Below are 25,322 nucleotides of genomic sequence, written 5' to 3' on the forward strand. Positions count from 1 at the left end.
TCTGACAGAAAGTCGATCTTACAAGTAATATGGAAAAATAGAGAAAATAAAGGAAACTGAATCGAGAAGAGGCATAGTGACAGAGAGAGTTGTGTAAAAAGAGACAAATAATGATGAGAAACAATAGGAAGAAGAGATTGTCCATCCTTCATCAATAATACTTAGAGAGAGTATCACAAGAAGCTGCTCCATATAGGGCTGCAGGCATTTTGTCTCCTGGTAACTATCTCAATCTCTTACTCCCCCCCCCCAGCCAACTCTTATGTTGCTGTCTCAGTTCAAATCACATAAGGAGAGGATTAGATAGACCTAAAGCCAGTGAGCCACTGGCTGCATGGCTCAACACTGACTCATGGCAATGGCATTACTTTCACATTACGTGGCAGGTAGAACTGTCACTTACATGTTATTTGCAAGATAATTCCTATACTTGGTATATGTGTGTCTCAAAATACATTTTCCTTTTCAGGTGTCTGGCCAAAATGACAGCAAGAAATCCTCAGGATATAGAAAAATACTGTCCTGCAGATCAAAAGAAAATTGCAAAATGTTTATACATTTGGTATGTGATTAAAGATGTCTTTTGTACAAGAGGAAAAACGTTGTGGAGGATGTAGGATAGCTTATCATTCATTAGCATGTCCTATAAACACATCATTTAAGGTCTATGTTTACCTTTTGATTGTTGATATTAGGGCTGGGTATGTAAGATTGACACTCTTTTTAATTTTAGATCATAGTAGAAACATACTGTATAAGGAAATATGACATTTTTCCTGAAGTGTCTGATTAACTGAATGCCACTCTGCAAGCTGCCTGACAGTATACCCTCATAAGACATAACCTCATCAGAAAACAGCAGCGGGACACCATAAGCTTTCACTGGTGCAGTGTAATATTCATCTGTGAAAGTGTTTTATGAAAGAGGAAGTGGTTTCATTAATGAACACAGCCATAACCTTGGTCATGGAAGCATTTCTCATCATGTCCTATAGCATGGAATATTGGATGGCTACAACATAGAGGACATGAAATATTGCGTGTCAAACAGGGAAAGCACAGACCATATAATGGTATGAATATTAAGCTCTGTCAGCCCACATGTAACTACTGTTAATTCTCCAATAAAGGGTTTGTTCTTCCCATAAATATTGTAACACCCGATCTAAAAGGATATTGTCCATGCAGAAGTCTCTCTGAAATCATCAGATATAAAGTTTTCTTTTCCACATTTAAGCTTATATTCAGCAGTAACCGAGGGGGGCCAGCTGAATAGCTGGGACTTCAAATTCATTGGTTCCTGATTGGCTGACCAAGCTTTCAGGGTTTTAGCCAACCGCCACATGGAATTTAACAATAATTCTCAGAGGTCTTAAATGGCTCACTTGTGCATATGATGTAAGGTACCGCTGTGCATTTTGGCAGGAAATAGAGCAGCTGACACAAACATAGACCAATGAAACTGAACTGCTTTTCTTGTGAAGCCCTTCAACAAAATTGATCCTGTATAGCACCAACTCTGTGAAGGGAAGTGATGGTTTACAGAAAACTACTCTTTTACTTATTGTTTTTAGTCACTCTAAATGCTTGGATACGAGCACATAGTTTAGATTTTGTGCTTGGCATGCTGAACTGTATCCACACAAACACAGACAGTTAATAGGTTTTTAAAAAAAAAGAGTAATCATAAATTAATCTTAATCATACCTCAATACTGATTGCACTACTGCATCTTCTCAGTCATCTTTCTAACTGACATTGATCATTGTCTCAGTGTCTCCTGACAATGAGCACAGAGTTTGCATAAATTATTGGTTCCTAAATAAACTGCAATAGCTCAGACCTTCTAATGCAATTCTACTGCAAATGGATAAGGATCAATAAATGCATTTTCTTGCCATCTAAACTAATTATGGACTCCAGTTTCAGTTTTCTGTAGCTAGGAGTGGGTGTTTCCATATGTGCATGCATGGTAGGTGTGGACTTGTGTGGGCGGGCTTACAGTGAGAGTGTGCGCTGTCTTGCTGAAGGCTGCCAGCCTCATATAGATCTACCATTCACATGTTTGCATCTCACCATCAACAGGGAATCACAAGTCATGTCCAAGCAAGAAATTTTCTAAAATTGCTCACAGCTAGAAATTGCAATCTGTGTGTGTTGCCCCCAAGCCATGGCCAAAAATCATCCTACTTACGTCCTAGATCTCAGTTACAGCTACTTCTACCCTTTGCTCTAGCTGCATCATACTGTCTTACTGTATGATGCAGCTAGAGCAAAGGGTAGAAGTAGCTGTAACTGGATGCTGGCTAACTATCCAACACCAGAGGAAACACCTATTTCCAGAAGGTAGAACTCATCATGCAGCAGTGATAACGCGTGATTGATCATCCTCAGTTTGCATCTTCCCCCTCACAGGTTGTGCAACTGCTGCAGTGGTTGGGTTCAACCCCCAGTTTAGAGTGAGTTGGTCCTTGGGGACAATCCTTGGTCCTGCCTTATCCACAGTGTACATTTGACTTTATTGACTTTTAACCACAAGAAAAGTCCCACAGGCTGTGCCTCATTTATCATCTTCTTCATCTGCTCCTCTACATAACCAGCTTGGTCCTCCTATTGTTGAGGCGTACACTGTACTCATTGATATATTGGAGGCCAGTTAACATTCTTGTAAAAATATAGTAGTATTCAACAAAATAATCGGTATTAGCTAAAATTAATCACTGTCTCTGCACCATCAAAAACAAAATCTGTAAAATCAAAGATCTCACAGCAAATTTTTGCTCTAATTTCTTTTAAGTAGAATATACACGTGAGACAGTTGCTCATCGGTGAAAATGAAATTGAATTGGTATTGTCATTTTTTATTGATTATTGATTTACTATTACTAATAAATCAATTAATCAACTTTTATTTGTAGGCTCCAAATAAAATCTGAGAGAGAGTTTCACATTCATACTGTCAACTAAAGATGAGGTCAGCGATCCAAGTGACAGACTTTCTTTGTTATGGCACTTTAAAGGCACGATGTGATTCGATCATGCTGGTGTGACCATTGGAGCCAGACATTTTGAAGCTCTTTTACAGGAAGAGAAACCCAGCAAAACCTTGCAGAGCAAGCATAAGTGACAGCAGCGAGGAAAACTCCTGAGGAAGAAACTCTGGGCTGGACCCAGACACTGGAGGGCGGCCATCTGCCTTGACCAGTTTGGTAGAAAAGAAACGCAACTGAAATAGAGGCAGTGCAAGAGAAAGCAAGAAAAAGAGAGAAAAAGAGACAGAGTGGCAGAGTGACGGTGCTGCTGCAGCGCAGATTTTATGGTTTCCTGACACCAGGGATAATGCAAGACATCTGGATTTTTTTTTTTCATAATGATTAACAAAATATACTGTATATTACTTTAAAATGACACTAGCTAGCTTGCCTTGGCCTCCATGGCTATAGAAAAGGTCTTGCTGATGGAACTGAGATGCAGAGATCACCTCCATCACAGACTCACAGAAAGTCTTCCACATAGAAAGATGGATTTTGTCTATAAATAATCAGCATCTCTGGTGAGTATGATGTATTTTGGCATGTTACAAGATAGATATTGAATCTGGACCGCTTTAGACACTGTAGGTGGTACAGTTACGGTTGTGTAGAGGTTTGGAGTTGTCTTAACTAGGATTCTTGCTTTCAGTGTGTTAGAGTTATATTAAGGTACAGTAAGTCAGTTAGGGCCCTTTTAAGGCCGGGTACCAAATGCACTGCCACAGGAAAATAAATTCATTTTTAAAGCTCTTGCCTTCTATACAGACCTGCATTTTTACAATCATTGTGTGGACTTGTGTTGTAACCAGTATGTATGCAAGAAAAATAATTACATTTCAACCTCCAGAGCTGATAGAAGACCGAAGGGAGGATAAACAGTGTGCAGAGGCCATGAATAAAAGGAGGTTGTAACTTGGTTATCCACCTCCTGAATGTGATGTCACCATGTGTTTGTACAGTGAAAGTAGTAAATGGTTGAAGGGAACATGATGACAGCGAGGACATGGTGTATTTACCAAAGTGTAAGAGCAGACTTTGAGAATTGAGGTGTCAAAAAAAACAAACAGATAAAAGCAGAAGACTGCGACAGAAAGAGGAATTAAGGAATTAAGTGATAGTGGAAAAGATGCTGAAAAAGCTACAAAGTGATGAACTAATAAAGAACTGAGGAAAGACAGTGAAATAACAATTGACAGGAAATGGAGATTTTAGGGAGTCGTCAAGTAAGGGAGTAGATAGGTGGAACTGCAATGCTAGGAGGGTAAAGTCAGGCAGCCAGTATGGTACACAGTGTACCATATTGGCTGCCTGACTTCACAGACAGCCAATATATCTGTAAAGTCAGACATATTGTTTGCGTAACTTGCAGAGAACAAGTTTCACATTTGTGATACCTTTTTGGAAATCGCGAATACAAAAAATAATCACAGGCAGGATCTTGTATGGAAACTTGTTGGGAAGTTGGTAGCTCAGTTCCTTTGTTTGGCTTGGTGGCAGTGCTGGGAACCAGAAGGTAACCAGTTCACGATCAGCTTGGACCACAGCATGGAGTGTGGACAGGTTCCACATGACCTCCTGAGCACAGCCAAGGTGCTCTTGAACAAGGCACTGTACCCCTAACTGCTTGCAGGCTACTACCACATAACTGCCCTTCAGTCTCTCTGTCCATGGCTTCATGTCTTATGTTTGAAATTGCTTTCTCTGCAAAAAAGTATATTATCAGTTGTTTGCAATTGTTGAGGTCCCATACTTTTATGAATAGATACAACTACATATTGTAGGAGTCTTAGAAAAGAAATGGGTGTGCTAGCATATTTTAATTTACATCTTGTTTCAGTAGTGCAGTTTTGAACCATCACACTAGGGCAGCTTTTGGTGATTGACTTTGACAGGCAGGTTGGTTTTCAGTAATGATGAGCCATTTCTTTTCAGTCTTCATCACGCTGGCTGCCAGTCTCTTTTGCAATTATTTTTTGATCACTGCTAGTCACAGACAAGGTCTTGCAAGATTTGTTGCCCAAACATGTAATTGATCTGTCTCTTTAATGTCCATTGAGGCCCACAGATCTGTCGGGTCTGCCACTATAAATTGCAAAACTTTTGCTATATTGCTTGTCTTAGCTGTGGAACAGTTTTCCCATTTTAACACAGCCCAGCTGACCCTGTCTAGTTTTAAAATTGTTGAATTTAAAATGAGTTATCAGAACACACAAATATACTTATCTTTTTTTTTCCTTATGTTTAAATATTTAGAATCCATCCATCCATTTTCTCCCGCTGTATCCGCTGTAGCAGGTCACGGGGAGCTGGAGCCTATCCCAACTGGCATAGGGCGTGAGGTGGGGGACACTCCGGGCATGATGCCAGTGTGCCGCGGAGCCACACACAAAGACAGACAACCACGCACACACACACTCACTAGTACGGGCAATTGGGGACCGGCCAATCAACCTGAAGCGCGTGTTTTTGGAGGTGGGAAGAAGCCATAGAACCCGGAGAGAACCCACGCAGACACGGGGAGAGCATGCAAACTCCGCACAGAGCGGGACTTGAACCTGGAACAGCCGTGTTGTGCGACGACAGTGCTACCCACTGCGCAACCGTGCCACCCTATTTATTATCCATTTTTTTAAAAAAACAACTCAAAGGAAATGTTTCCATTCAGTCCTCATGACCTTGTTGTCGTGATCGGTGGCTAACTGTGAAGCCTTTGACTTTTTACTGTGTCTGCATTTGTTCTGATAGAAAAACAGCTCTTTACCTCAAACAGTTATATAGCTTTTCAGCAAAACTTTTAGAAAGATGGGGCATGGGTCATTTTAAAAGATATTTTTCTTTAGATTTGCTAAAATATTTGCCAGAAAATTATATCAAGAAAATTCATGTAAAAGTAACATTTTTATGATTTTGATTTCCACAAGACCATGTAGTGAGGCACATCCAGAAAATCATATTTGGAAGGCAGGATCTTAAATCTTTATCTTTATTGGAAAAGCAACGTAGACATGTACAATAAGCCTTGGCAGAGGTATACACACTACGGAGCTCAAGTCTGGTTATATTATACTACTGCAATGTGTGTTTATCATGTTATGTTGTGCTCTGTTTAGCCCCACACATTGTTCTGCTTTAAACAAACTTTGAGTAACGTTTAGGCAACTGAAATTGCTGTTAGAAGATGAAAATCGGTCCAGTTCCTTGTGTAAAAGTCAGCCATTTTATTTAGCCTAAACCTGGCACTATATCGTGCTGCTTCCACATTTGAATGTAAAAGTGGACAATTTGCAGAACTACGAGAAACAATTTGTTCGAACTAGCCTTTGAGAAAGATGGCCGATGCTGTTTTTGGTTCAAACTTTCACTCCTTTAATACTTGTAGTCAGTCAGCCCTTATTACCTGTGATTTTATCTGTAGTTTTACATTACACATCCAACATAGTCTGTCCAGACACCTGATAATTGCAGGAACTACGACATTGGCGGTAAGCCTTCCAACCCGCGGACACTACCAGTTGTCTTTGATAGAGCCAAACCAGACTAATTGAGGAATTATTGATTGACTGTCTTTGTGGTGTAAAGAATTGTAAACAGACTAACAGGGACATTCAGTGTATCTGAAAAGGTTTTTTGTTCTATGCCGCTGGAGCGAGAGATGCAGAATAACTTCATAGTTGGTAGCATCAATAAATGTGAGATTGTGGAGGTTCGCAGGACGAGGCAAGCGTACGGGTGAGTTCAGTGTATTTATTCACAAGTGTAACACAACAACCAACACAGTTCCTTTACATTTCATATACATTTCAACTTTCAGTGTCAACCTCAGTTTGAGGTGAAGGTTGTTGATCTCATATTCTTTCTTATTTTCAATCAGGGATACTGGGAGACTCTTGTAGCTATCTGAACAAAGCCATCTTTCAATGACTCATAATGCGTGTTTGTGTTTGTGTGTGCTCACGTCTGTGTAGGTGTACCATTTTAATTATCTTTCAGTGAAAGATAGGAACTTGCTGTTCGTTTTTAAATTCCATTAAACTCGACCCAAGCTGCTTCCATCTCTTGCCAGTTCAACAAACTAAACTGATTAATCTACAGAATGATGCAATGCATTTTCTGTGGTTTCTTTTCATCTGATTGTTCTCTTTTTCTCACTGTTAATACCTTTGTTTATCTTATGCCCTCTCATCTTTCCATCTCATCTCTTACTCTATTTTTTTAATAAACAACTGAAGGGAAGCAGAATATTCTGTTCAGTTACTTAAGATGCAAATTGCGGGGGCAAATTTGTTCTAAAGTGCAGTTATATATGGAGCTAGTGCTACACTGAACTGGTACTGCATGAATTGCTGCTGATGCCCTGTGGTGTTTTTAAAGTTTTATTACTTGTAGCAGCTTTAATAGACAGATAACCTGTGATGGATTCACGGTGAACAGATATCAATCTTACATTCGCTCCCTCTGTTTCAACACTGTTTCTACACTTAAGGGATTAAAATTCACCTCACATTTTTGGCTCAGTTTTACAAAACTACCTTCAGTTTTAAAATTGATTGTGTTTCTTTATGCAGGGCAGTTTTTGAGATAATAGTGTAATTAAGAATTTTGGTCATGCTATACTTATTTGTATTAGTTTTCTGTATAAAAAGCTACTTATTAGCGAAATAATCACAATGCTTTCATTCAACCTAGTTACCTCTGCCTTGTTAAAGCAGTTCACCACAGGAAAAGGCACAAAGGTTGGGAAACAACAATACGTGTTAAACTGGCGCTGTGCTCATGAAATGATCTCAGAGGCTCATGGATCCCCAGGAGTATTATGTTATAATTGTGTAGCTGCAAATGAAAACCCGTTGAAAACCTGTTGACTCTGTGACTCTGAGTAGGCCACCATACCACAGGATAAAACCATCTGTAGGTTGTGTTAATCCTCCAGGAAAAACTGACTGTGTATACGAACTGCCAATGTATTGTTGTTGTTATAGTTACCTCTACCAAATTTTTGTCCTTGATTTTCATGAAGCTTGCCATGTGACACAGAAGAACTCATTACATTTATTAGTGTATTTAAATGAAGGAATTGAGCTGAGGAATTCATAAAAGATAAATAAATATTTTTTGGAGACAAATAGGACTTTTGGAAAACCATGAAACTGGTCTGAAGGTTGGGACACAAAATAAATCACACTGCATTCTGGAGCTGTGTTGTTTTTTTTCTTAACTAACTATGACACTCATTAACTAACTATGACACTCATATTACAAGTGTCATTTTAAATTCTAGCTTTTGATTGATCAAGGAGTCGTTTAATGATGTTGATTAAATTATATTGTCCAAAGTGAACCGACAATCAAAACAAATCTCTCAAAACATTTTAATCAAAAAAATGATTATTAGAACCTTAATGAAGGTTCTGTTTATTGCAGGATTGCTATCCAAGACAACATTGGATTTGGCTATAAAGTGTATTTTGATTTTTTTTAAAATCATTTTAGACAGGATTTTCATAACATTTAGAAATGCATGACGTACCTGTTGCCTCAAGAAATAATCCATCATTACATTTTACTCGTGACACATGCAGGTCAGACTGCTTATCCATGCAAATTGGATTTTGGAGACACTTCAACTGAGGGGAAAAAAGTGTCCACAAAATACCACAGACTCTATTTGATGCCCAGAAGATTTATGACATTGAGCACTGCAGGTAACACTGTGCAACATGCAAAGTAATACAACATTTCAGTTATAGGTCATATGGTGTGTTTTACTTTGTGTCCTCAACCCCTTCCAAAAAGATAAATTTGATAATTTTACAGTTCATTTACTAATCTATCTTGTAAACAGAGTTTTTTTTATTGATTTATAGACTAGTTTCCACAGATACTCTGCAGAATTTGTTATCACTGGTGTGTCAAAGAGCAGCAAATCTTTTCCCTGTTTGGTATCACAATGTCAGATCAGATGTATTTTCTGTGGGACTTAAATTGAGGATTTGTTTTTCCATTACAGATCCTGTCCCAAGGGAGTATAAGGAATACAGGGAGTCAGGATAAAAGCCTACAATGTTACAGTGTAAATTACAGTGTGCACTCAATATTGATTGGATATTGATAAGCAAAATAGTTATCAATATCCACAGGCAACTTTCTAATTAGGATCTGATCACGGCTCAGCAAAGTATGAATCCATATACAACAGGGTTAACCAGCGTAACTGATGGGAAAAAATGGAGAGGCTGTTGTATCTTGTGTAAAAGATCTGAGATTTTTGTAACTTAACTAATCTAATAAACCACTGGAAAAGGAAATGAGGAAAAAAGGAGGAAACATGCCAGGAGAGCCCTATCTTAACAAAACTGCTAATAACCAGCAGTTTCTCTTCAGACTTATATGATCATTAAATTTCTAATTCAAGACTTTATAAAATCAAGTATGAAACACGCCGACTGCTGGAATCAGAATCTCTTTTCATCATATCTACAACAGGAAACAGGTGGGAGCATTGACCTTAGAGGAACCTTGTCTTCAGTGTTGTCAATATGTTTTACATCTGAGTTCAGTTGTCAGAATAAACATGATTAAAAAATTACAATATTAATAACAAGAACCAAGGCAGTCAGAGACTGCAACATCCTGCAAAGGGGAGGTCAGGGTACCCTGAAAGTAGTACCTGGCAAGTGCACAGCTTTGACCTTTCAGGGTAGGTCAAAGTTATGCACTACCTTTGACCATAGATCAAAGCTAGTGCATACGTAGATCAAAGCACTAACTTTGATCTATGGTCTTACTCACACTGGCCTTCTCCCTCGTCTTTCTATCTTATCCGGTTCCTGAGCATATAAAAGTTGAAATGTGACCTTGATGTAGTTTTGTCAAGGTCAAGGTCATCTCATTTTCATCCCCTTTGCTGCCCGAGTAATGTGCTTTTTTTTTCATATTTCTATCTGCAACGGTTGCAAAGGTATTTGCTGGACAAACGAATGAACGGACTAGTGCATAGACTATTGCATACGGAGAAGGCAAGTGTGAGTAAGACCATATATCAAAGCTAGTGCATAGATAGATCAAAGCACGAGCTTTGACCTAAGGTCTTACTCACACTGGCCTTCTCCCTCATCTTTCAATCTTATCTGGTTCTTAAGTGTACAAAAGTCGAAATTTGAAAGTGACCTACTTTTTCTCAAGGTCAAGGTCATCGTCTCACTTTCATCCTCTTTGCCACCTGAGTATTGTGTTTTTGTTCGATCTTTCTATCTGCAACGGTTACGAAGATATTTGGTGGACAAACGAACGAATGATCGAACGGACAAACACACGAACACTGACAATATCTGAATAAAGGGTAATTAAAGAGACACCCCCGACCCCTACGCCTGGTTGGGAAGGTTTCCAATCTCTTTTTATGACCATCAGTCTAACAATAACTGAAGTATTGATTAGAATCTGCACCACAAGATAAAGGTCTATCAACACAAAAGTGTGAAGTCAATTCTGTGCAATGGAGCAATAAATTTCATCGCCATACTTTGAATCAATAGGTCAGTATATATTTCAATAATAGCAGCAAAGCCCGTTTCTCTGCTTTAAATGTAGTGATTCAAAGCTGATGATGCAAACGAATGAACCACTCACTTTGGTCATTCTGTATTTTAGTTTTGCTCTGTAGCATCCAAATCCTTGGTGTTTGTGTAGTGTTTTAGACAAAGGAGGTACAATAGATGGAGGTGTTTTGTACCCCATTTGATAAGCATTTGTGTTGTCACTAATATCAAACCACTTCTGTGAAATCTCTCTCAAGTGAAGGAGTCAGTTTCATAAAAGTTGAGTTTTGTTTCTTGATTTGACATCTTTACCTGGTTTGTTTGAATGTGTGTGCTGCCAGAACAATCTCTACCTAAACAGAGAGTAAACAAACCATTAGTGATTAGCACATATTTAAATGCCTACACACACACACACACACACACACACACACACACACACACACACACACACACACACACACACACACACACACACACACACACACACACACACACACACACACACACACACACACACACACACACACACACACACACACACAAGGTTTCTGCACCTCCTTGATAAAATGACTCCTCTCAGAGGCAAAGCCAACCGGTTCTCTACACAGCTCATTAAGAAGCTGTCTGCTGCTCCTGAAGATGGAGCTGATGTCATCGCACATCATTGGATTAGTCTTCCCAGCCACAACCACTGATGATATATTCCCCCACTGTCGACACAGAGTATCTGTGTCATTCTATCCACTTCTTCAGATCACTCTATATTGTAGCAAAATTATGTGTAGCAAATATTTTGTCCAATTAACATCACAAGATCCTGATATGTTGGTTACTCTGTCAACCCACCAACCACCTCTTCTGTTTGAATGTTTGTGTTTGTTGGGAATCTAAACAGCTGAGACTGTAAACACTGATGCTAAATTGGTGATCAGTCACAGAGCTGGGAGCAGTGGCTGATTCAAATGATGATTATCTGTTTTGGTGATTGCACATTGTTTTTGCACATTGTAGTAATTAGACTTCATTTGAATATGAAAACTGCAGCTTTAAGTATTGATCCTTATTGCTGGACTTGATTGAGAATCTAAACAAAAAGTTTAGAATGAATAAAGCAATTAATTCATTCAGTGTACCACAGAGCTACACACAGACAACAAGTTAGTTATGGTCAATTTGGGACTGGCCAATTAACTTGCAGCACATGTTTTTGGATGTGGGAGGAAGCCGGAGAACCCAGAGAGAACCCACGCAGACACGCGGAGAACATGTGAACTCTGCAAGGAAGCAATTCTAAATATAAATGAGTGTTCAGCCAGTTTTTATACCAAAACACAGCAAAAGTGCCTGGCATCAATAGAGTGCATTTTTACAAAAAAATGACCTCCTGTAATTCTTTCAATACCATGCTGGCTCCATTTTCAAATACATCATGACAATATGTCTCTTCTGCACTGCCTCTCTGTCCAGCTGACTCCTGTTGGCTGCAGCTTTTTATTTGTGACTTTTAGGCAAAACGCCATTAAATGGATCAGAGATTCTACTGTATGTCCTTTCTCTGTGTGTATTGTCTATCTCCATCTAAAATTAAACTTCAACCTCCAGGCATTGTCACGGCATACAGGCGGTGGTCACTGGATAAACAGGCTCACTCATGTGCAGCCACTCACCCCGAGGCATCGCACGTGATTTAAACAATGCAAAACAAAAGCAGTGACAGAGAACTTGCATGAGGCAGATTTTTTAATCCACTGAGACTGAATTTAAATATTCAATACATTTGATGTTGGGAGTGTGAAAAGTCAGTAGAGGGTTAACTGAAAACAGAAAAAAATTTGAAATGAAAACTGACCAGAGATTGCTTTCATTTGTTCATATTTTGTTATTATTGTTATTATAATAGTCACTATGCCTGGGTCTCTGATGTCACACTGGTAGGAACCTAACCTTGAACCTACAGCATTACATACTAATGTTATTCCAGTGTCTTGAAAAGAAAAAAACAAAAAAACAAAACAATGTAAGGTTAGGATCTGAAGACAAAGGTTCAATATTGTGTGATGAGTGTGTCCAGCCAGCAGGCCAAAAAAGACTAGACAGACATTTGGTTAAAGACCACATAAATTCTCATTTGTGCCAATCCATTGCTGGGTTGCTACCATGCTGATTTATCTGCTTCCCATTTCGCTACAGACACTCTGTCCCAACCCACCATTAAACCAGTACAGGCAATCTCCTTACTTTCACCTTGCTGTGTGCAGCTATTATTTAACACTGGAACTCCCATGGCAGTCATTTTGTCTGCTTTCAAAATTTGAAATGTCATAACTCGGTTTTAAAGAAAAACATATGTATCAATATGACCTTGACTTTTCCTAAATGTGTGTATATTTTATTCTAACATTGTTTGATCATTAAACTTTCAAAACACAAAAGACATCTGAGTATTACAACCTAGAACGACCATAGGCAGTCATTTTGACTGCTCGGACATTATTCGTATATAATTTGGATTATCATTTATAATATTTAAGGAATTAATTGGTGGAATAGGTAAAAACACAACAGGACACTAAATTAAAACTATAATGACTGAATGTTTTATTTATTTAATTGACACAAAATAGCTTCTCTGCAATCACACATCCAAATTTGAACTATGCAATAAAAACAAATGTATCTGTGAAAAGAAACAATCAAACGTATCCTGTTTCAAAATAGGTTTGTGTCATCGTTAGACCTTAACAATGAAAATTAGTAACTGTGTGTATGTGTGTGTGTGTGTGTGTGTGTGTGTGTGTGTGTGTGTGTGTGTGTGTGTGTGTGTGTGTGTGTGTGTGTGTGTGTGTGTGTGTGTGTGTGTGTGTATGTGTGTGTATGTGTGTGTGTGTGTGTGTGTGTGTGTGTGTGTGTGTGTGTGTGTGTGTGTGTGTGTGTGTTAAATTAAACAATTTAGTGGAGAATCAAAATGATTTATTAAAGGTTTATTATTATTTATTATTTATTAAATTTATTAAAGACTTTGATAAACTTACTTTAGACAAGCATTTCCTAATTAGAATTCCAATTGTCAGTGAAGTTTCTCTGTTTTATATTCATTCTTAATACTGATAATGACTGAAATCTGTAATGGGCTGAACATAATGAACATTTCAAATCCCTCACCAGCTAGATTCCAAAATGAAAAATGGACAACCTTTCACTCAATCACAAAAACATCACACAAGCCGTAACGTTATGTGGAGTTTAAAACACAGATTCCAATTGCAGATAAATCAACAGCAAGATTAAAAGATTAATGCTTAAACAAGACTAAGGAAGAGTACTCGCAGAAGGAAACACCACAGTCCAAATTCAAAGTCCAATAAATTGTGAACTGGGGGAACCTGCTTGTTTCTGGGTGCCATCTCAAACAGTTCCGTCTCAGACAGGAGAATATGAATGAAATAACTAGAAGGTCCCTCTGTTTTGGTGTGTCAGGATGAGAAAGCGAATATTACAGGTGGCATGAGAATGAGACAAACTACAACAGAAAGACAAAGAGAGTTACAATGCGCACACACACACACACACACACACACACACACACACACACACACACACACACTCGCACGCACACAGGCGTGCACACACACACATCAGTGTTCACGCTCCATACTGTTTCAAGCCGTTCCCTTGACAAACCTTTTACAGCTGAACAGATGTGCTGTCAGTTGGTGCTCTAACACACACAAACACACACGTACGCAGATACGGAAGCATCCGTGCATGTCTGCTTGAAATCCCAACCTGCCCTCATTTATTAAAGCAAAGTAAAAACACAAAAACAAAAACAAATATGGATCCTCCAGTGCAGCAGAGACAGATGCACACAAATCCATCACCAACACTAGAAAATGATGCAGAATGAAGTCTTACAATGTTTTGCTGCACTGAGTCTGTTGTTAATTAGAAGGCCATATTTTTATTTATTTTTTTACAAATCTAACTAGACTTAAAGACATTCAAACTACTGTATAATACATTTTAAAAAGCTGGAATTAAATGAAAAGATAATTTCCCCTTTGGGTCAATAAAGTGGAGTTTCTTTCTTCTTTTCTTTAAACATTCTACAGATTGTATGATGCAGTCTTTAAGAAGCATTTCTAAACTGTCTTTGTTGGTAAATAATTGATTAATGCATTATATACCAATAGTCAACTAGTTACTGTATATGAAGAGCCTGTACGTTTGTAGTTGGTACAAATCTATTATTTTGTTGGTCCTCCTCCAGGATTATGAAATGGCAAATCCAACATTCCTAACAACAGTCAGTCATCCAGCAGGTCCATAAAACAAAATCAGTCATTCATATATATTTGACCTCTAAACTAAGGCAAATGTACTACTTACTATGTAACTATCTATTCTTAACCACATTGTAAAACATTACTTTTTGTTGTGGAATTTAACATGCTGGATAATAACGTTTTTCTTGTTCACGTTTTTCTTGTTGTTTTTAGCATCTCTGTTGCCAAATAGTCAAACATGAATTCAACCACATTACCTGAATGGTGATCAAATGTAATTTATGACTATGAGTGGATTAGTTGAGGGGTAGGAATCCTGGAGACTGTAAGAAGGATAAAATAACTTGTCAATGGAGATATGGAGGAGAAAAAAGAAAAGAAAGCTAGATCTACTTACTTGCTTGTGGTTGCATGTGTTATTATAATCCATTCATAATCTAGTCAACCAGAGGGATGAGTTTTGATCAGAGAAGATCTAACAACCCACATCCCATATTCTATTACAAGCTTGACCATGCAGTCATGACTCTACTACTACTACTACTACTACTACTACTAGTACTACTAGTACTACTACTACTACTACTACTACTACTACTACTAAAACTAGGTTTCAAGTGTGACAGAGTTAGAAAAGTCCTGAAGAAAATATGGCTTTGCTTGACGATCAAACTACGATATTGAGGTGATTCTACGGTCAGATGAGATTCATGAGGTTCCATTTTTAAGTGCAGTGACATGATGGGAAAACTGAGATGCCTGGTGGAGATTTGGCTTCTGTGAGTCCTGTCTGAATCTAATATGCATTACCAAGAGTTAATCTCATGCGCTGAAGTCTCGAGTGGGAATCCATCTTTTAAATTACACCAAGTGATTCTCTTCCACTTTAAGCTAAAACGTTTATGAAATACTCTTATCTCAATTTCTGAGGCAACCATTCGACAGAGATCCTTTAGGTTGTTTCATAGTGATAGCCATTCCTAAAACTTTCTCCTCTCTCTCTCACACATGCACACACACGCACACACACACACACACACACGCACACGCACACGCACACGCACATACACATACACATACAGACATGAGGAAGGGAAGAAGATAACAGCAGGAGGAGGTGTTACGGTCTCCTGCACTGCAGCTGAATAATTCAAGCACCATCCTTACTTCAGCACCGAATGTCTGAACCAGTACTACTAAGTTATACTGCTGCGTGCACGTTCAGTCAGGACAAACAATCAGACCATTCCACAAGTGACGTGCACAGAGCTATATATTCATACACTTACAGATGCAGAAAGGCAAGTGTCAGAATGAAGCTGGGTGCTGGTTTTTACATTCCTGCCTCTGCTGAAGCACATCTTTACTGATGAGCAAAACAGAATGAATGTGTCAATACTGAACCGTCTTCATTTAGTCACTGTTAATGGTCCAGACGGGCTTTCATTCCCTGCTCAGAAGTTCGCAGACATGTGGATAAAAGATGGACAAAACGCTGTAGGAAAGATGAAATGGCCTGACATCAGAGCAAACTGATATTTGATGAGTTATTTTTACATGATGTGAATTCACTGAATTCAGAGATGTGTGTTTACATTATTTCTTGCAGGAGTGCAATGATGGATGGAGCAACAGACAGTACATAGTACCACACAGATGTAAAGCTACCACAGAGACTGACCACGAGTCATTGGAGTGTTGCCAGCAGAGTTCAGCCCCTGCATTATTTTTACCACTTATTTCATGCCCATACACTGTATGTCTTTGCCTGCAACAGTAATCTCACTGGTCAAATAATTACACTTCTTCTTTCTCCCACTGCAACACATCTGACAGGACTGTCTGTGTCCTCTCACCCCAATACAGTGTTATTTTACTCCACTGGAGGATCAAATGATGAGAAGGACAAGTTTTCTATCTCAAAATATAGATAGGAGTCTATTTATCTATCTGTCTGTCTGTCTGCCTGCCTGCCTGCCTGCCTGCGTGTCCAGCTTTGCTGGTCAAACGGTGGGAATTGGGGCAGCAGTAGTCCTACACATGGTTAAAACTGTTCTCCCAGGGTATTTTCTCCCACCTGTATTTTGAGTGATATTTCACATCAGTTGACCTCATGGATGCATTGCAGTCCAAAGGCCTTCTGGCAACTGGGACCACAAAAAAAAGTCTCCACCTTCTTGATCTCTTCTCCCTGTAACCTCAATCGTCCGCTTGGGTCCCTCTCATTCACACACATGTACTCTGTCTTACTGCGGCTATCCTCCATTCCTCTCCTTTCCAGGACAAATCTCCACCTCTGTCGCTTCTCCTCCACCTGTTCCCTGCTCTCACTGCAGATCCCTGATGCAGTCCCACCTCCACCTTGAACTCCTCTGTCACACCTACAGCACACCTCACCACTGTCTTACAGTCCTCATACATGTCCTGCACCGCTCTAACATACTTCTCTGCCACTCCAGACTTCCTCATACAATACCACAGTTCCTCTGTGGGCACCCTGTCATAAGCTTTCTCCAGATCAACAAAAACACAAAACCCCTCTGGCCTTCTCTGTACTTCTCTATCAGCACCCTCAAAGCAAATACTGTATAGCATCTGTAGTACTCTTTTTTGGCATGAAACCATACTGCTGCTCACAAATGCTCACTTCTGCCCTTAATCTAGCTTCCACTACTCTTCCCCATAACTTCATTGTATGGCTCGTCAGCTTTATTCCTCTGGAGTTGCCACAACTCTGTACATCTCCCTTGTTCTTAAAAATTAGCACCAGCACACTTCTCCTCCATTCCTCAGGCATCTTCTCTGTGATGGTCTGTGTCTGTCTTGCTTATGCATGTTATTTTATGGGTTCAGTTCTTATACTTTTCTGTTTCTGCCACATTTAGTGATTTGTTGCACCTGGTTTGTTTTTCCTGATTGTTTCATTTGGAGTTTAGCCAATCCGTGTTTAGTTCTCCCCATAGTTAATTAGTTTATCCTTTGTTTCACCTGAGGCCAATTTAGCACCCTGGCCTGTCTATTTAAGGCGTGTCTTTTCTGTTCAGTGCTGTCACAGCGTTTGTCAGTAATCCCTTGTAGCAGAGTATCGTGTATGCCAATTGTTCACTGTTTTACCTGACCACCTTCTGTGCGACCCCGAGTTTAGCCTTGCCTTGTCTGTTCTTGTTTCGGTTCTGACCTCTTGCCTGTACGACGACGATTTTTGGATATCCCACTTGTATTGTATGCTCCGAGTTTTTCCTGGCATTTGAATTTGGACTTATTAAATGATTTGGATTTCTGACTTTTGAACTCTCGCACCTGGTTCCTTGTGCAACCGTAACATTCTCACTATCTAAGATCCTGTTGAACAACCCAGTCAGAAACTCTACTGCCACCTCTCCTAGACACTTCCATACCTCTACAGGTATATCATCAAGACCGACTGCCTTTCCACTCTTCATCCTCTTCAATGCCCTCCTCACTTCATCCTGACTAATCTTTGCTACATCCTGGTCCACAACAACCAACTCTTCTAGTCTTTGTTCTCTCTCAATTGTTTTAGCTCCATAAATCCTTCAAATTCCATCTATCTTCTAATCACCGCTTTATCTGCTAATGCAGGTCACAGGGAGTTGGAGCCTATCCCAGCTGACTTACAGTGTGATGCGGGGGAAACTCCGGCTGCGACGCCAGTGCACCGCAGACCCTAACCCTAACCCACACACACACAAACACACACACACACACACACACACACACACACACACTCCAACGAGCAATTTGGAGAGGTCAACTAACTTGAAGCCCATGTTTTTTGGAGGCGGTAGAACCCGGAGAGAACCGACGCACACACAGGGAGAACAAGCAAACTCAACACAGAGCGGGACTCAAACCCAGAACAACAACGCTACCCACTGCGCCATCGTGCCGCCTCAAATTCAATTAAATCATATTTTATTTATATCGTGCCAAATCATAACAGAAATCATCTCATGGCACTAGACCAGTCTCTCAAGCCTATTTCCAGAAACCCAACACAATTTTCCAGGAGCATTGTTCTTTTGTTAGGGTCTCTTCTTTCCTTTCTTTGTCATCCTCCTCTTTGTCTTCTGCTGTCACTACTATGCATTGATTTGAAAGGCCTGTGTGACTGTCTTGGACTCCATAGATCAATATTGAAAGTTGGATTGTATAGAATGACTCTTAACATTGTTTTCAGTGGCCTCCTCATTGACTCCACAAACCTGCATCAAAGGTGTTTGTGAATCTATATGTGGCATTGAATGTTTAAGAAAGCTGTTGGAACCTGGTGGTCATACATTAAAGTCTTCTCCAGCTGCTGTAATCCAGTCTGTTTACATACATTTTTTACACTCATTTTGTAAACAGATTGTTTGTAAGTATATGCCATACACTACAAATTTTATCTTATTTACTGCTTTTTTTAATAAAGGTTTATTCATCCTGGAAGCTCCATGCATTCCACTCATCAGATGTTGAATCCAGATGTGTCTGAGCTGTTGACCTCATAAATAAGAGATGTGAATTCACCGTTATCTCTCAGCAGCCATCTACTCTGCACTGCTGGCTAGAACACAGTACTATCAGCGTTATTTGGATAATTGCTTAAGTGACGTCTGAACGTCAATATCACCCAGTCAGAACATATTCAATAGATCTGCAGTTACTATAGAAATATAATGCTTTCCACTTTGTGCCGAAATGCCTGGGCTATCTGACACTAGAAAATATTAAAAATGCTTTCAACCTTTTTATTATGGAGGTGTTGTGGTGGTAATGGGGTGCCAAACAAATATAATTAGCTCCATCTTAAAAGCCATAGGAACACCAACTGTGTAATGTTTAAAGAAATGCAGAAAAGCATTTGTTAAGATGTGGACCCCTGCTGCTTCATATTTAAGTGGTGTGAACTATGCATGATAAGATAAATGATAGGATTTTTTTGAAGCTTCTTCTCTGTCGTATGTCATTAGACCTCCAGCTCCGTTGCAGCAAGCCAGTCCAGTGTGTCACTGTCTAAGTCTATTAAGCCACAGTCTCAATTTGGTGGCCAGTATATGGGGTAGCTGGTAGTCACGTACTCCACAGTCTGTGGTGTAATCCCAGTACTCAGCGGAGGGAAACACCAGGGCCTCAATTGAGATACGCAGTGTCTTGGTGGTGGCTCCCCACGTGGTACCGGCTAGGCGCCGTATCAGTGCGGCACAAGCGGTGGTCTTGCCTTTGACACTGTCCAGATGTTGTTTAAAAGACAGGGTCTGGTCCAACTTCACTCCGAGGTATGTCGGGGAGGACTTGGACTGTAGCGGGAAATTGTCAACCATGATGTTGATATTGCGGTTGGCTTCCTTGTTGTACAGATGGAACATTGTTGACACAGTCTTTTCAAACACTGAGCTTGAGGTGCCAGTCCTTCAACTATGAGGACAGGATGTTCACGTCCTCAGAAAGGCCCTCCTCTGCTGCTTCCCAAGATGGCTTTCTGAGCAAGATGGCCAGGTCATTTGCGTAGCCGTACTTCCGTGATGTTGTTTCGGGTAGGTCGTAGATGTAGACGTTGAACAGAAGTGGTGCCAGTACTGAACCCTGCGGGACACCGTTCCTGAGCTTTCTCACCCTACTGCTTTGGCCATTGCTGGTGTGGAGCCGAAAGCTGTGGTTGCACAACATGTTCATGATGAAGCTCACAATGTGCTTATCTGGGATGGTCTTGATTCCACCGTTTCAATCCAGCGTTGCCTACGCATCTTTGAAGCCAGTACGAATAAATAGATATTACTTGTTTCTTCTGATAACCAATCATTTTATTTTTGTATATTTTAAATAACTTTCTCTTGCCGAGCATCTGAAGATAAAAAGGTGAAAATATGAGTGTGTGAAAATGTAAACATCATAAAAACAGCTTCTTCTTCTTCTCATTTGGGTTTATTGGCGAACCATAAATTCACCACCACCTAATCTGTCACAGATTAGATTCCATATTTACGGTATAAAAAAAACTCAAAACAGTATTATTTTATTATGTAAAGTGTATTACTCCATGTAGTTATTGGGTATAATGACACTATCAGCCAACAAGCAGAAATGAAAAAAATAAATCAACCCAAATGGCATCAAGCTACCTCGGTGTGAACTTTCCAAAGCAATAAATAATATTTTGATAGTCATGCACTGCAAAAAATGTAGTTATACTGTGGATAGCTGTCTCTGAGGATGAATCAACCTCCTCCTTAGGGTTAGGATAAAAGTCAACGCTTGCTTAATAATTGCCTTACTGGGTGTAAAAAAAGAAAATTCACATTATATTCAAGTGTTAGAGATAGTAAGTCTCATTACTGTCAGATGATAGAATAAAAGTGACCACAGGGGAGGAAACTTTGCTGAATTGCAGTTAGTTAAGCGTGTTTGGGCAAGACAGTATTGGGGCTAGAAATTGAATACTGTGAACTGTAAGGATCAATAGATAGAGATGATCTATTTCTTTCAGTGTCTTTATGTGTGACCTTGTCTTTGGGCTATATTCTATCTTCATGTTAGCTGCAAGGAAATACCGTAATACCCATTACACGCCAAGACACAAAAGTGATGGATTAAATGAGAAGCAGAAAAGAAAAATTCATTCCTCCCATCTCAAACACATTATTAGATGAATGAGATTGTTACTATAGCGCTTCTTTTTCGATGTGCCATTAAGGATTTTGTTTTTTAATTCCTTTAAGTTAGAATTTGTCTGTGACATGTGTCGGGTTACATATGGCCCTGATGTGCAGGTCAAAGTAATACACTACAGTTTCTGCTAAAGCTGTAATAATCACTACATTTCACATAATGATATATTTCACATAAAAGTAAACATATTTATGCGATTGTTGATTTTATGTGTAATAATCATTATATTTCACATAAAAGCATCAATCAGATAAATATGTTTACTGCATGAGGGGATATTTCTGGTCACAGAGGAAAGAATTGTCTTTCTCTATCTTTCAGCTCATTGCTGGTTTCTGTTTTGATGTCACCAGTCTGATCAATCATGCAGCTCTTTATGTCAACACTATCTGCTTGCACCAGACAACAAAGTTAACTTGTGGCATGAACACATGAATGATGCTAGGCTGAGTGGCCAATATCTTTTGACTAGCGCTAGCAGGCCTGTGTTGCTGATAAGGGATTTGGTACAAGCTTGACTACCAGTTGCTTTGACTGCCTTAACCTTTATGAGTCTTCTCACTGTCACCAAAGTTAAAAATGCTTGTCACAGAATGCCCCCGGGTCCGTAAGCTCTTGGATGTAGATCTGATGCAGACTTTATTCTTGTTTGAATTAGTGGTGTTAGAAATAGATATCCTAGATAGATATACATAGATGTCCTTTATTGCAACAATCATGTCTTTTCTATTCAGGATGTCTCAGACACTTGTGCCTCTGCCAGAGGGAGCTAGGCTATCAGTGCTTTGGTTTTTCATGGAATTAAATGAGCTTAACAGTGGAACATTTTGGCTGTGTATTGTGTTGTATTGTGCGCTAGATGTTTAATTGTCATAATAGGAACAGTGCAATGTGCTCAAACAGCTTTCAATTCTTTAAAGACATTACACACAAACAAAAACTGCACCTTCCACAGGGGCTAAAAAAGATCTACCACTGTAATTCTAAGGTCAATAATTTTGCTGGGTGTCATCGATTGTTGGAGCTTTATGGCATCATTCCCTCAGAGTGTTTCTCTCACAGATGGTTTTATCCTAATGAAGCACTCTAATAAGCCAGATGCTTCTGCACTGCTCCACACAAGGTCCTGTGAGGTTATATGAAAGCACTTTAACATGCATTTTTTATCACTATAACATGCATTTATTTGACCTGCTGCCCTCAGACAGATGATACAGTTGCATCAAAACAAAAACAAACAGGTTCCATAATAGCTTCTTCCCAAAAGCCATCACATTTCTAAACTCAAATACACTCTGATGCCCCCCCATCCCCCCACAAACTACCTCAATTATTCTGTGCAATTTTCATCGGGACATGCAATATCGCCGTGCTGGGCATGGTGCTTCTTGATATTCGATGTGAATACATTTTTGTAAATAATTGGAAAGCGTACCTACTGTATATACTTGTATTTTATTTTGCTCTTTATTCTACTCTTTAAATTATTGCACTGTATGGAGTTTCCCCAAATCTCATTATACAATGTATAGTGACAATAAAGGCTTTCTATTCTATTCTATTCTATTCTATTCTATTCTATTCTATTCTATTCTATTCTATTCTATTCTATTCTATTCTATTCTATTCTAGTAATCAGCACAGAGGAGCCAAAAGTGCCCCTACAAAATAATTTGTATGGTATGTATAGGTTATTATAATGGAGAGGGGTTTAAGACTGGCTAATATGAACACAATTATTGCTGACCATAAGCAAAACACGAAGACAAGGAAAATGAAAAAGATAAGGCTTCTTAAAGATTGGACATTAAAAGTAATGTCCACTTTTATATCAGCCAGAACTTCATAAATGTCATCTCTTGTTAATCTGTGCTTTCGTTATTCCTTAATTTAGAATCAGTATATGGGTTGTTGATGGATGCAGTGTGAGCCATCTGCGATCCATTTACAGTGTTATGTAAAATGCAACATCCAGAGTATTTTGTTTGTGCTGGCAGGCAGCCCGCACCTCTCTGCTTGTCTCCTCTCAGTCGGTCCATCTTTGTCTGTCTTCCCTCCATCTGCCTGCATGTTTGTGTTTACTGGTAATTTATCACTGTTTGCTGTGTCATTCAATCTATTCAGAAGCAAACATTAAATGACACTGATATATTGGGAATATTCATCATTTTTAAGTCATTCGAAATAAATAAATACAGTATTTAATATAGTAACAGAACAACAATGTAACACTGTAGTGTTACCATCCATCAAAATGAATTATTTGCCGTTTTCCTTTGGTGAAATTAATCTGTTGCATTTTTTTTTAAAAAGGAAAGATGAGAGAGCTTGACCATTGAAAGTGCAAAAGCAGGCATCCATTTTCTTTCTCCGATTTGATCCACAGGGAGTGTGATCCAGTAGAGGGCAGCAAAGACAACTGAGACTGAACCAATTTCTTCTCTCTATTCCAGGGCCAAAGTATTTCGAGGAAAGAAGGTCCTTGGAGACTACGACATCAGAGTTGAACAGGTATCACATAGATTTTATTGGCCGGAAAAAAATGTGTATTCATTTATCTAAATTGATAAGGATCAGAACAGAAGTAGTAGTGAACACAACTATTTTTATATTGGAAACACATTCCTTTACAATACAGAAGGTTGCAGGTATGAACTGAAGAGCGTGGTCGAGCTTCTTGTAATTCAGGAACAACCTAGTGCTTATTAAGATGTCCATCAGAACATTGTACTTGGTCCCAGATTTTAAATATTCACTTATTTAGGGAAAACGTAATGCTAGCATATGGTAATAAGTTTTCTCTAAATCTAATTATTAATGGTTACTAATATATTACAAATTATGAGATTTTTTTTTTCATGGGTATGTTACATAAAGTAATATGTCTAGTTTTTATGCAGGAATTTATTTCTGATCCCTCTCAGAGGATATGAATGCACCGTTGGTACCCACTACCAAAACTTTGCTCCTAACAGGCTAAACAAACACATGATAAACATGCTGCACATTACATAGTAAAAATTGATACGCTAGCATTGACACTATATCCCTTTGTAATATTTGCTTACTTAAATCTAAATAACTATACTGTGGGGTTTTACAACAAATAGCATCAGACTTAATAGATGCTGACAATTAAATAACCTCAGGTCTCACCACAGACACCAAAATAGATGACAGAGGAGGTAGGAGTCGGCAGTCGTGAGTCACAGCGAAATCCTGTTACAATAAAACCAAAGTCAGGTGTGCATGAACAATTATACTAATACAGCCATATTGTTCAAACTTATGCTTTTCTTGTGTGATATGGTATACTACATTTTGTTGTATCTCTTTTAAGTACTTTTAAAATGTAAGTTTGTAAAAATAGAAAATAAAAATGTATTTACAGTTTGTTTCGCTCCAGGCACTTTCGAATTTAAACAGTAAATATGGATGGTGTAGTATGTATGAAAATAAATGTAATGATGTGTACGTAAACATTATTTTACACAATAACCTGGACTTGTGATTGGCATAATATGAAGTTCCACAGTTAATTAAGACACGAGGAACTATTTATATAACCAAATCAAACATTATCACATTCAATACCTGGTGAAATTTGATCTTGACATTTGATCAATCTTGACGAGTTGGTAGGTAGTCTGTTGTCTGCCAGCAGGAGACCAACCCCACGGTTAGGGCAGTGCCTGAAAATTAATCTCACATACATTATTAATAGTGGGGGCAAGTGGAGACTGATTATGAATCATTTAACACTTTATTACGCACACAGTTTTTATTACATT

The 25,322-nt window shown here is 39.0% G+C and overlaps 1 protein-coding gene across 1 annotated transcript in view; it reads left to right on the forward strand.

The window, feature by feature from the left end:
• syn2b (synapsin IIb) overlaps positions 1 to 25,322 on the forward strand; it is a 78,561-nt gene that overhangs the window by 16,263 nt on the left and 36,976 nt on the right. The window contains exon 2 of the mRNA XM_068316302.1: positions 23,985 to 24,042. Coding sequence (XP_068172403.1) covers positions 23,985 to 24,042 — 58 coding nt within the window. The remainder of the gene's footprint in view (positions 1 to 23,984; positions 24,043 to 25,322) is intronic.

Source organism: Antennarius striatus, chromosome 5 (assembly GCF_040054535.1).
Source record: "Antennarius striatus isolate MH-2024 chromosome 5, ASM4005453v1, whole genome shotgun sequence".
Lineage (NCBI taxonomy): Eukaryota > Metazoa > Chordata > Actinopteri > Lophiiformes > Antennariidae > Antennarius > Antennarius striatus.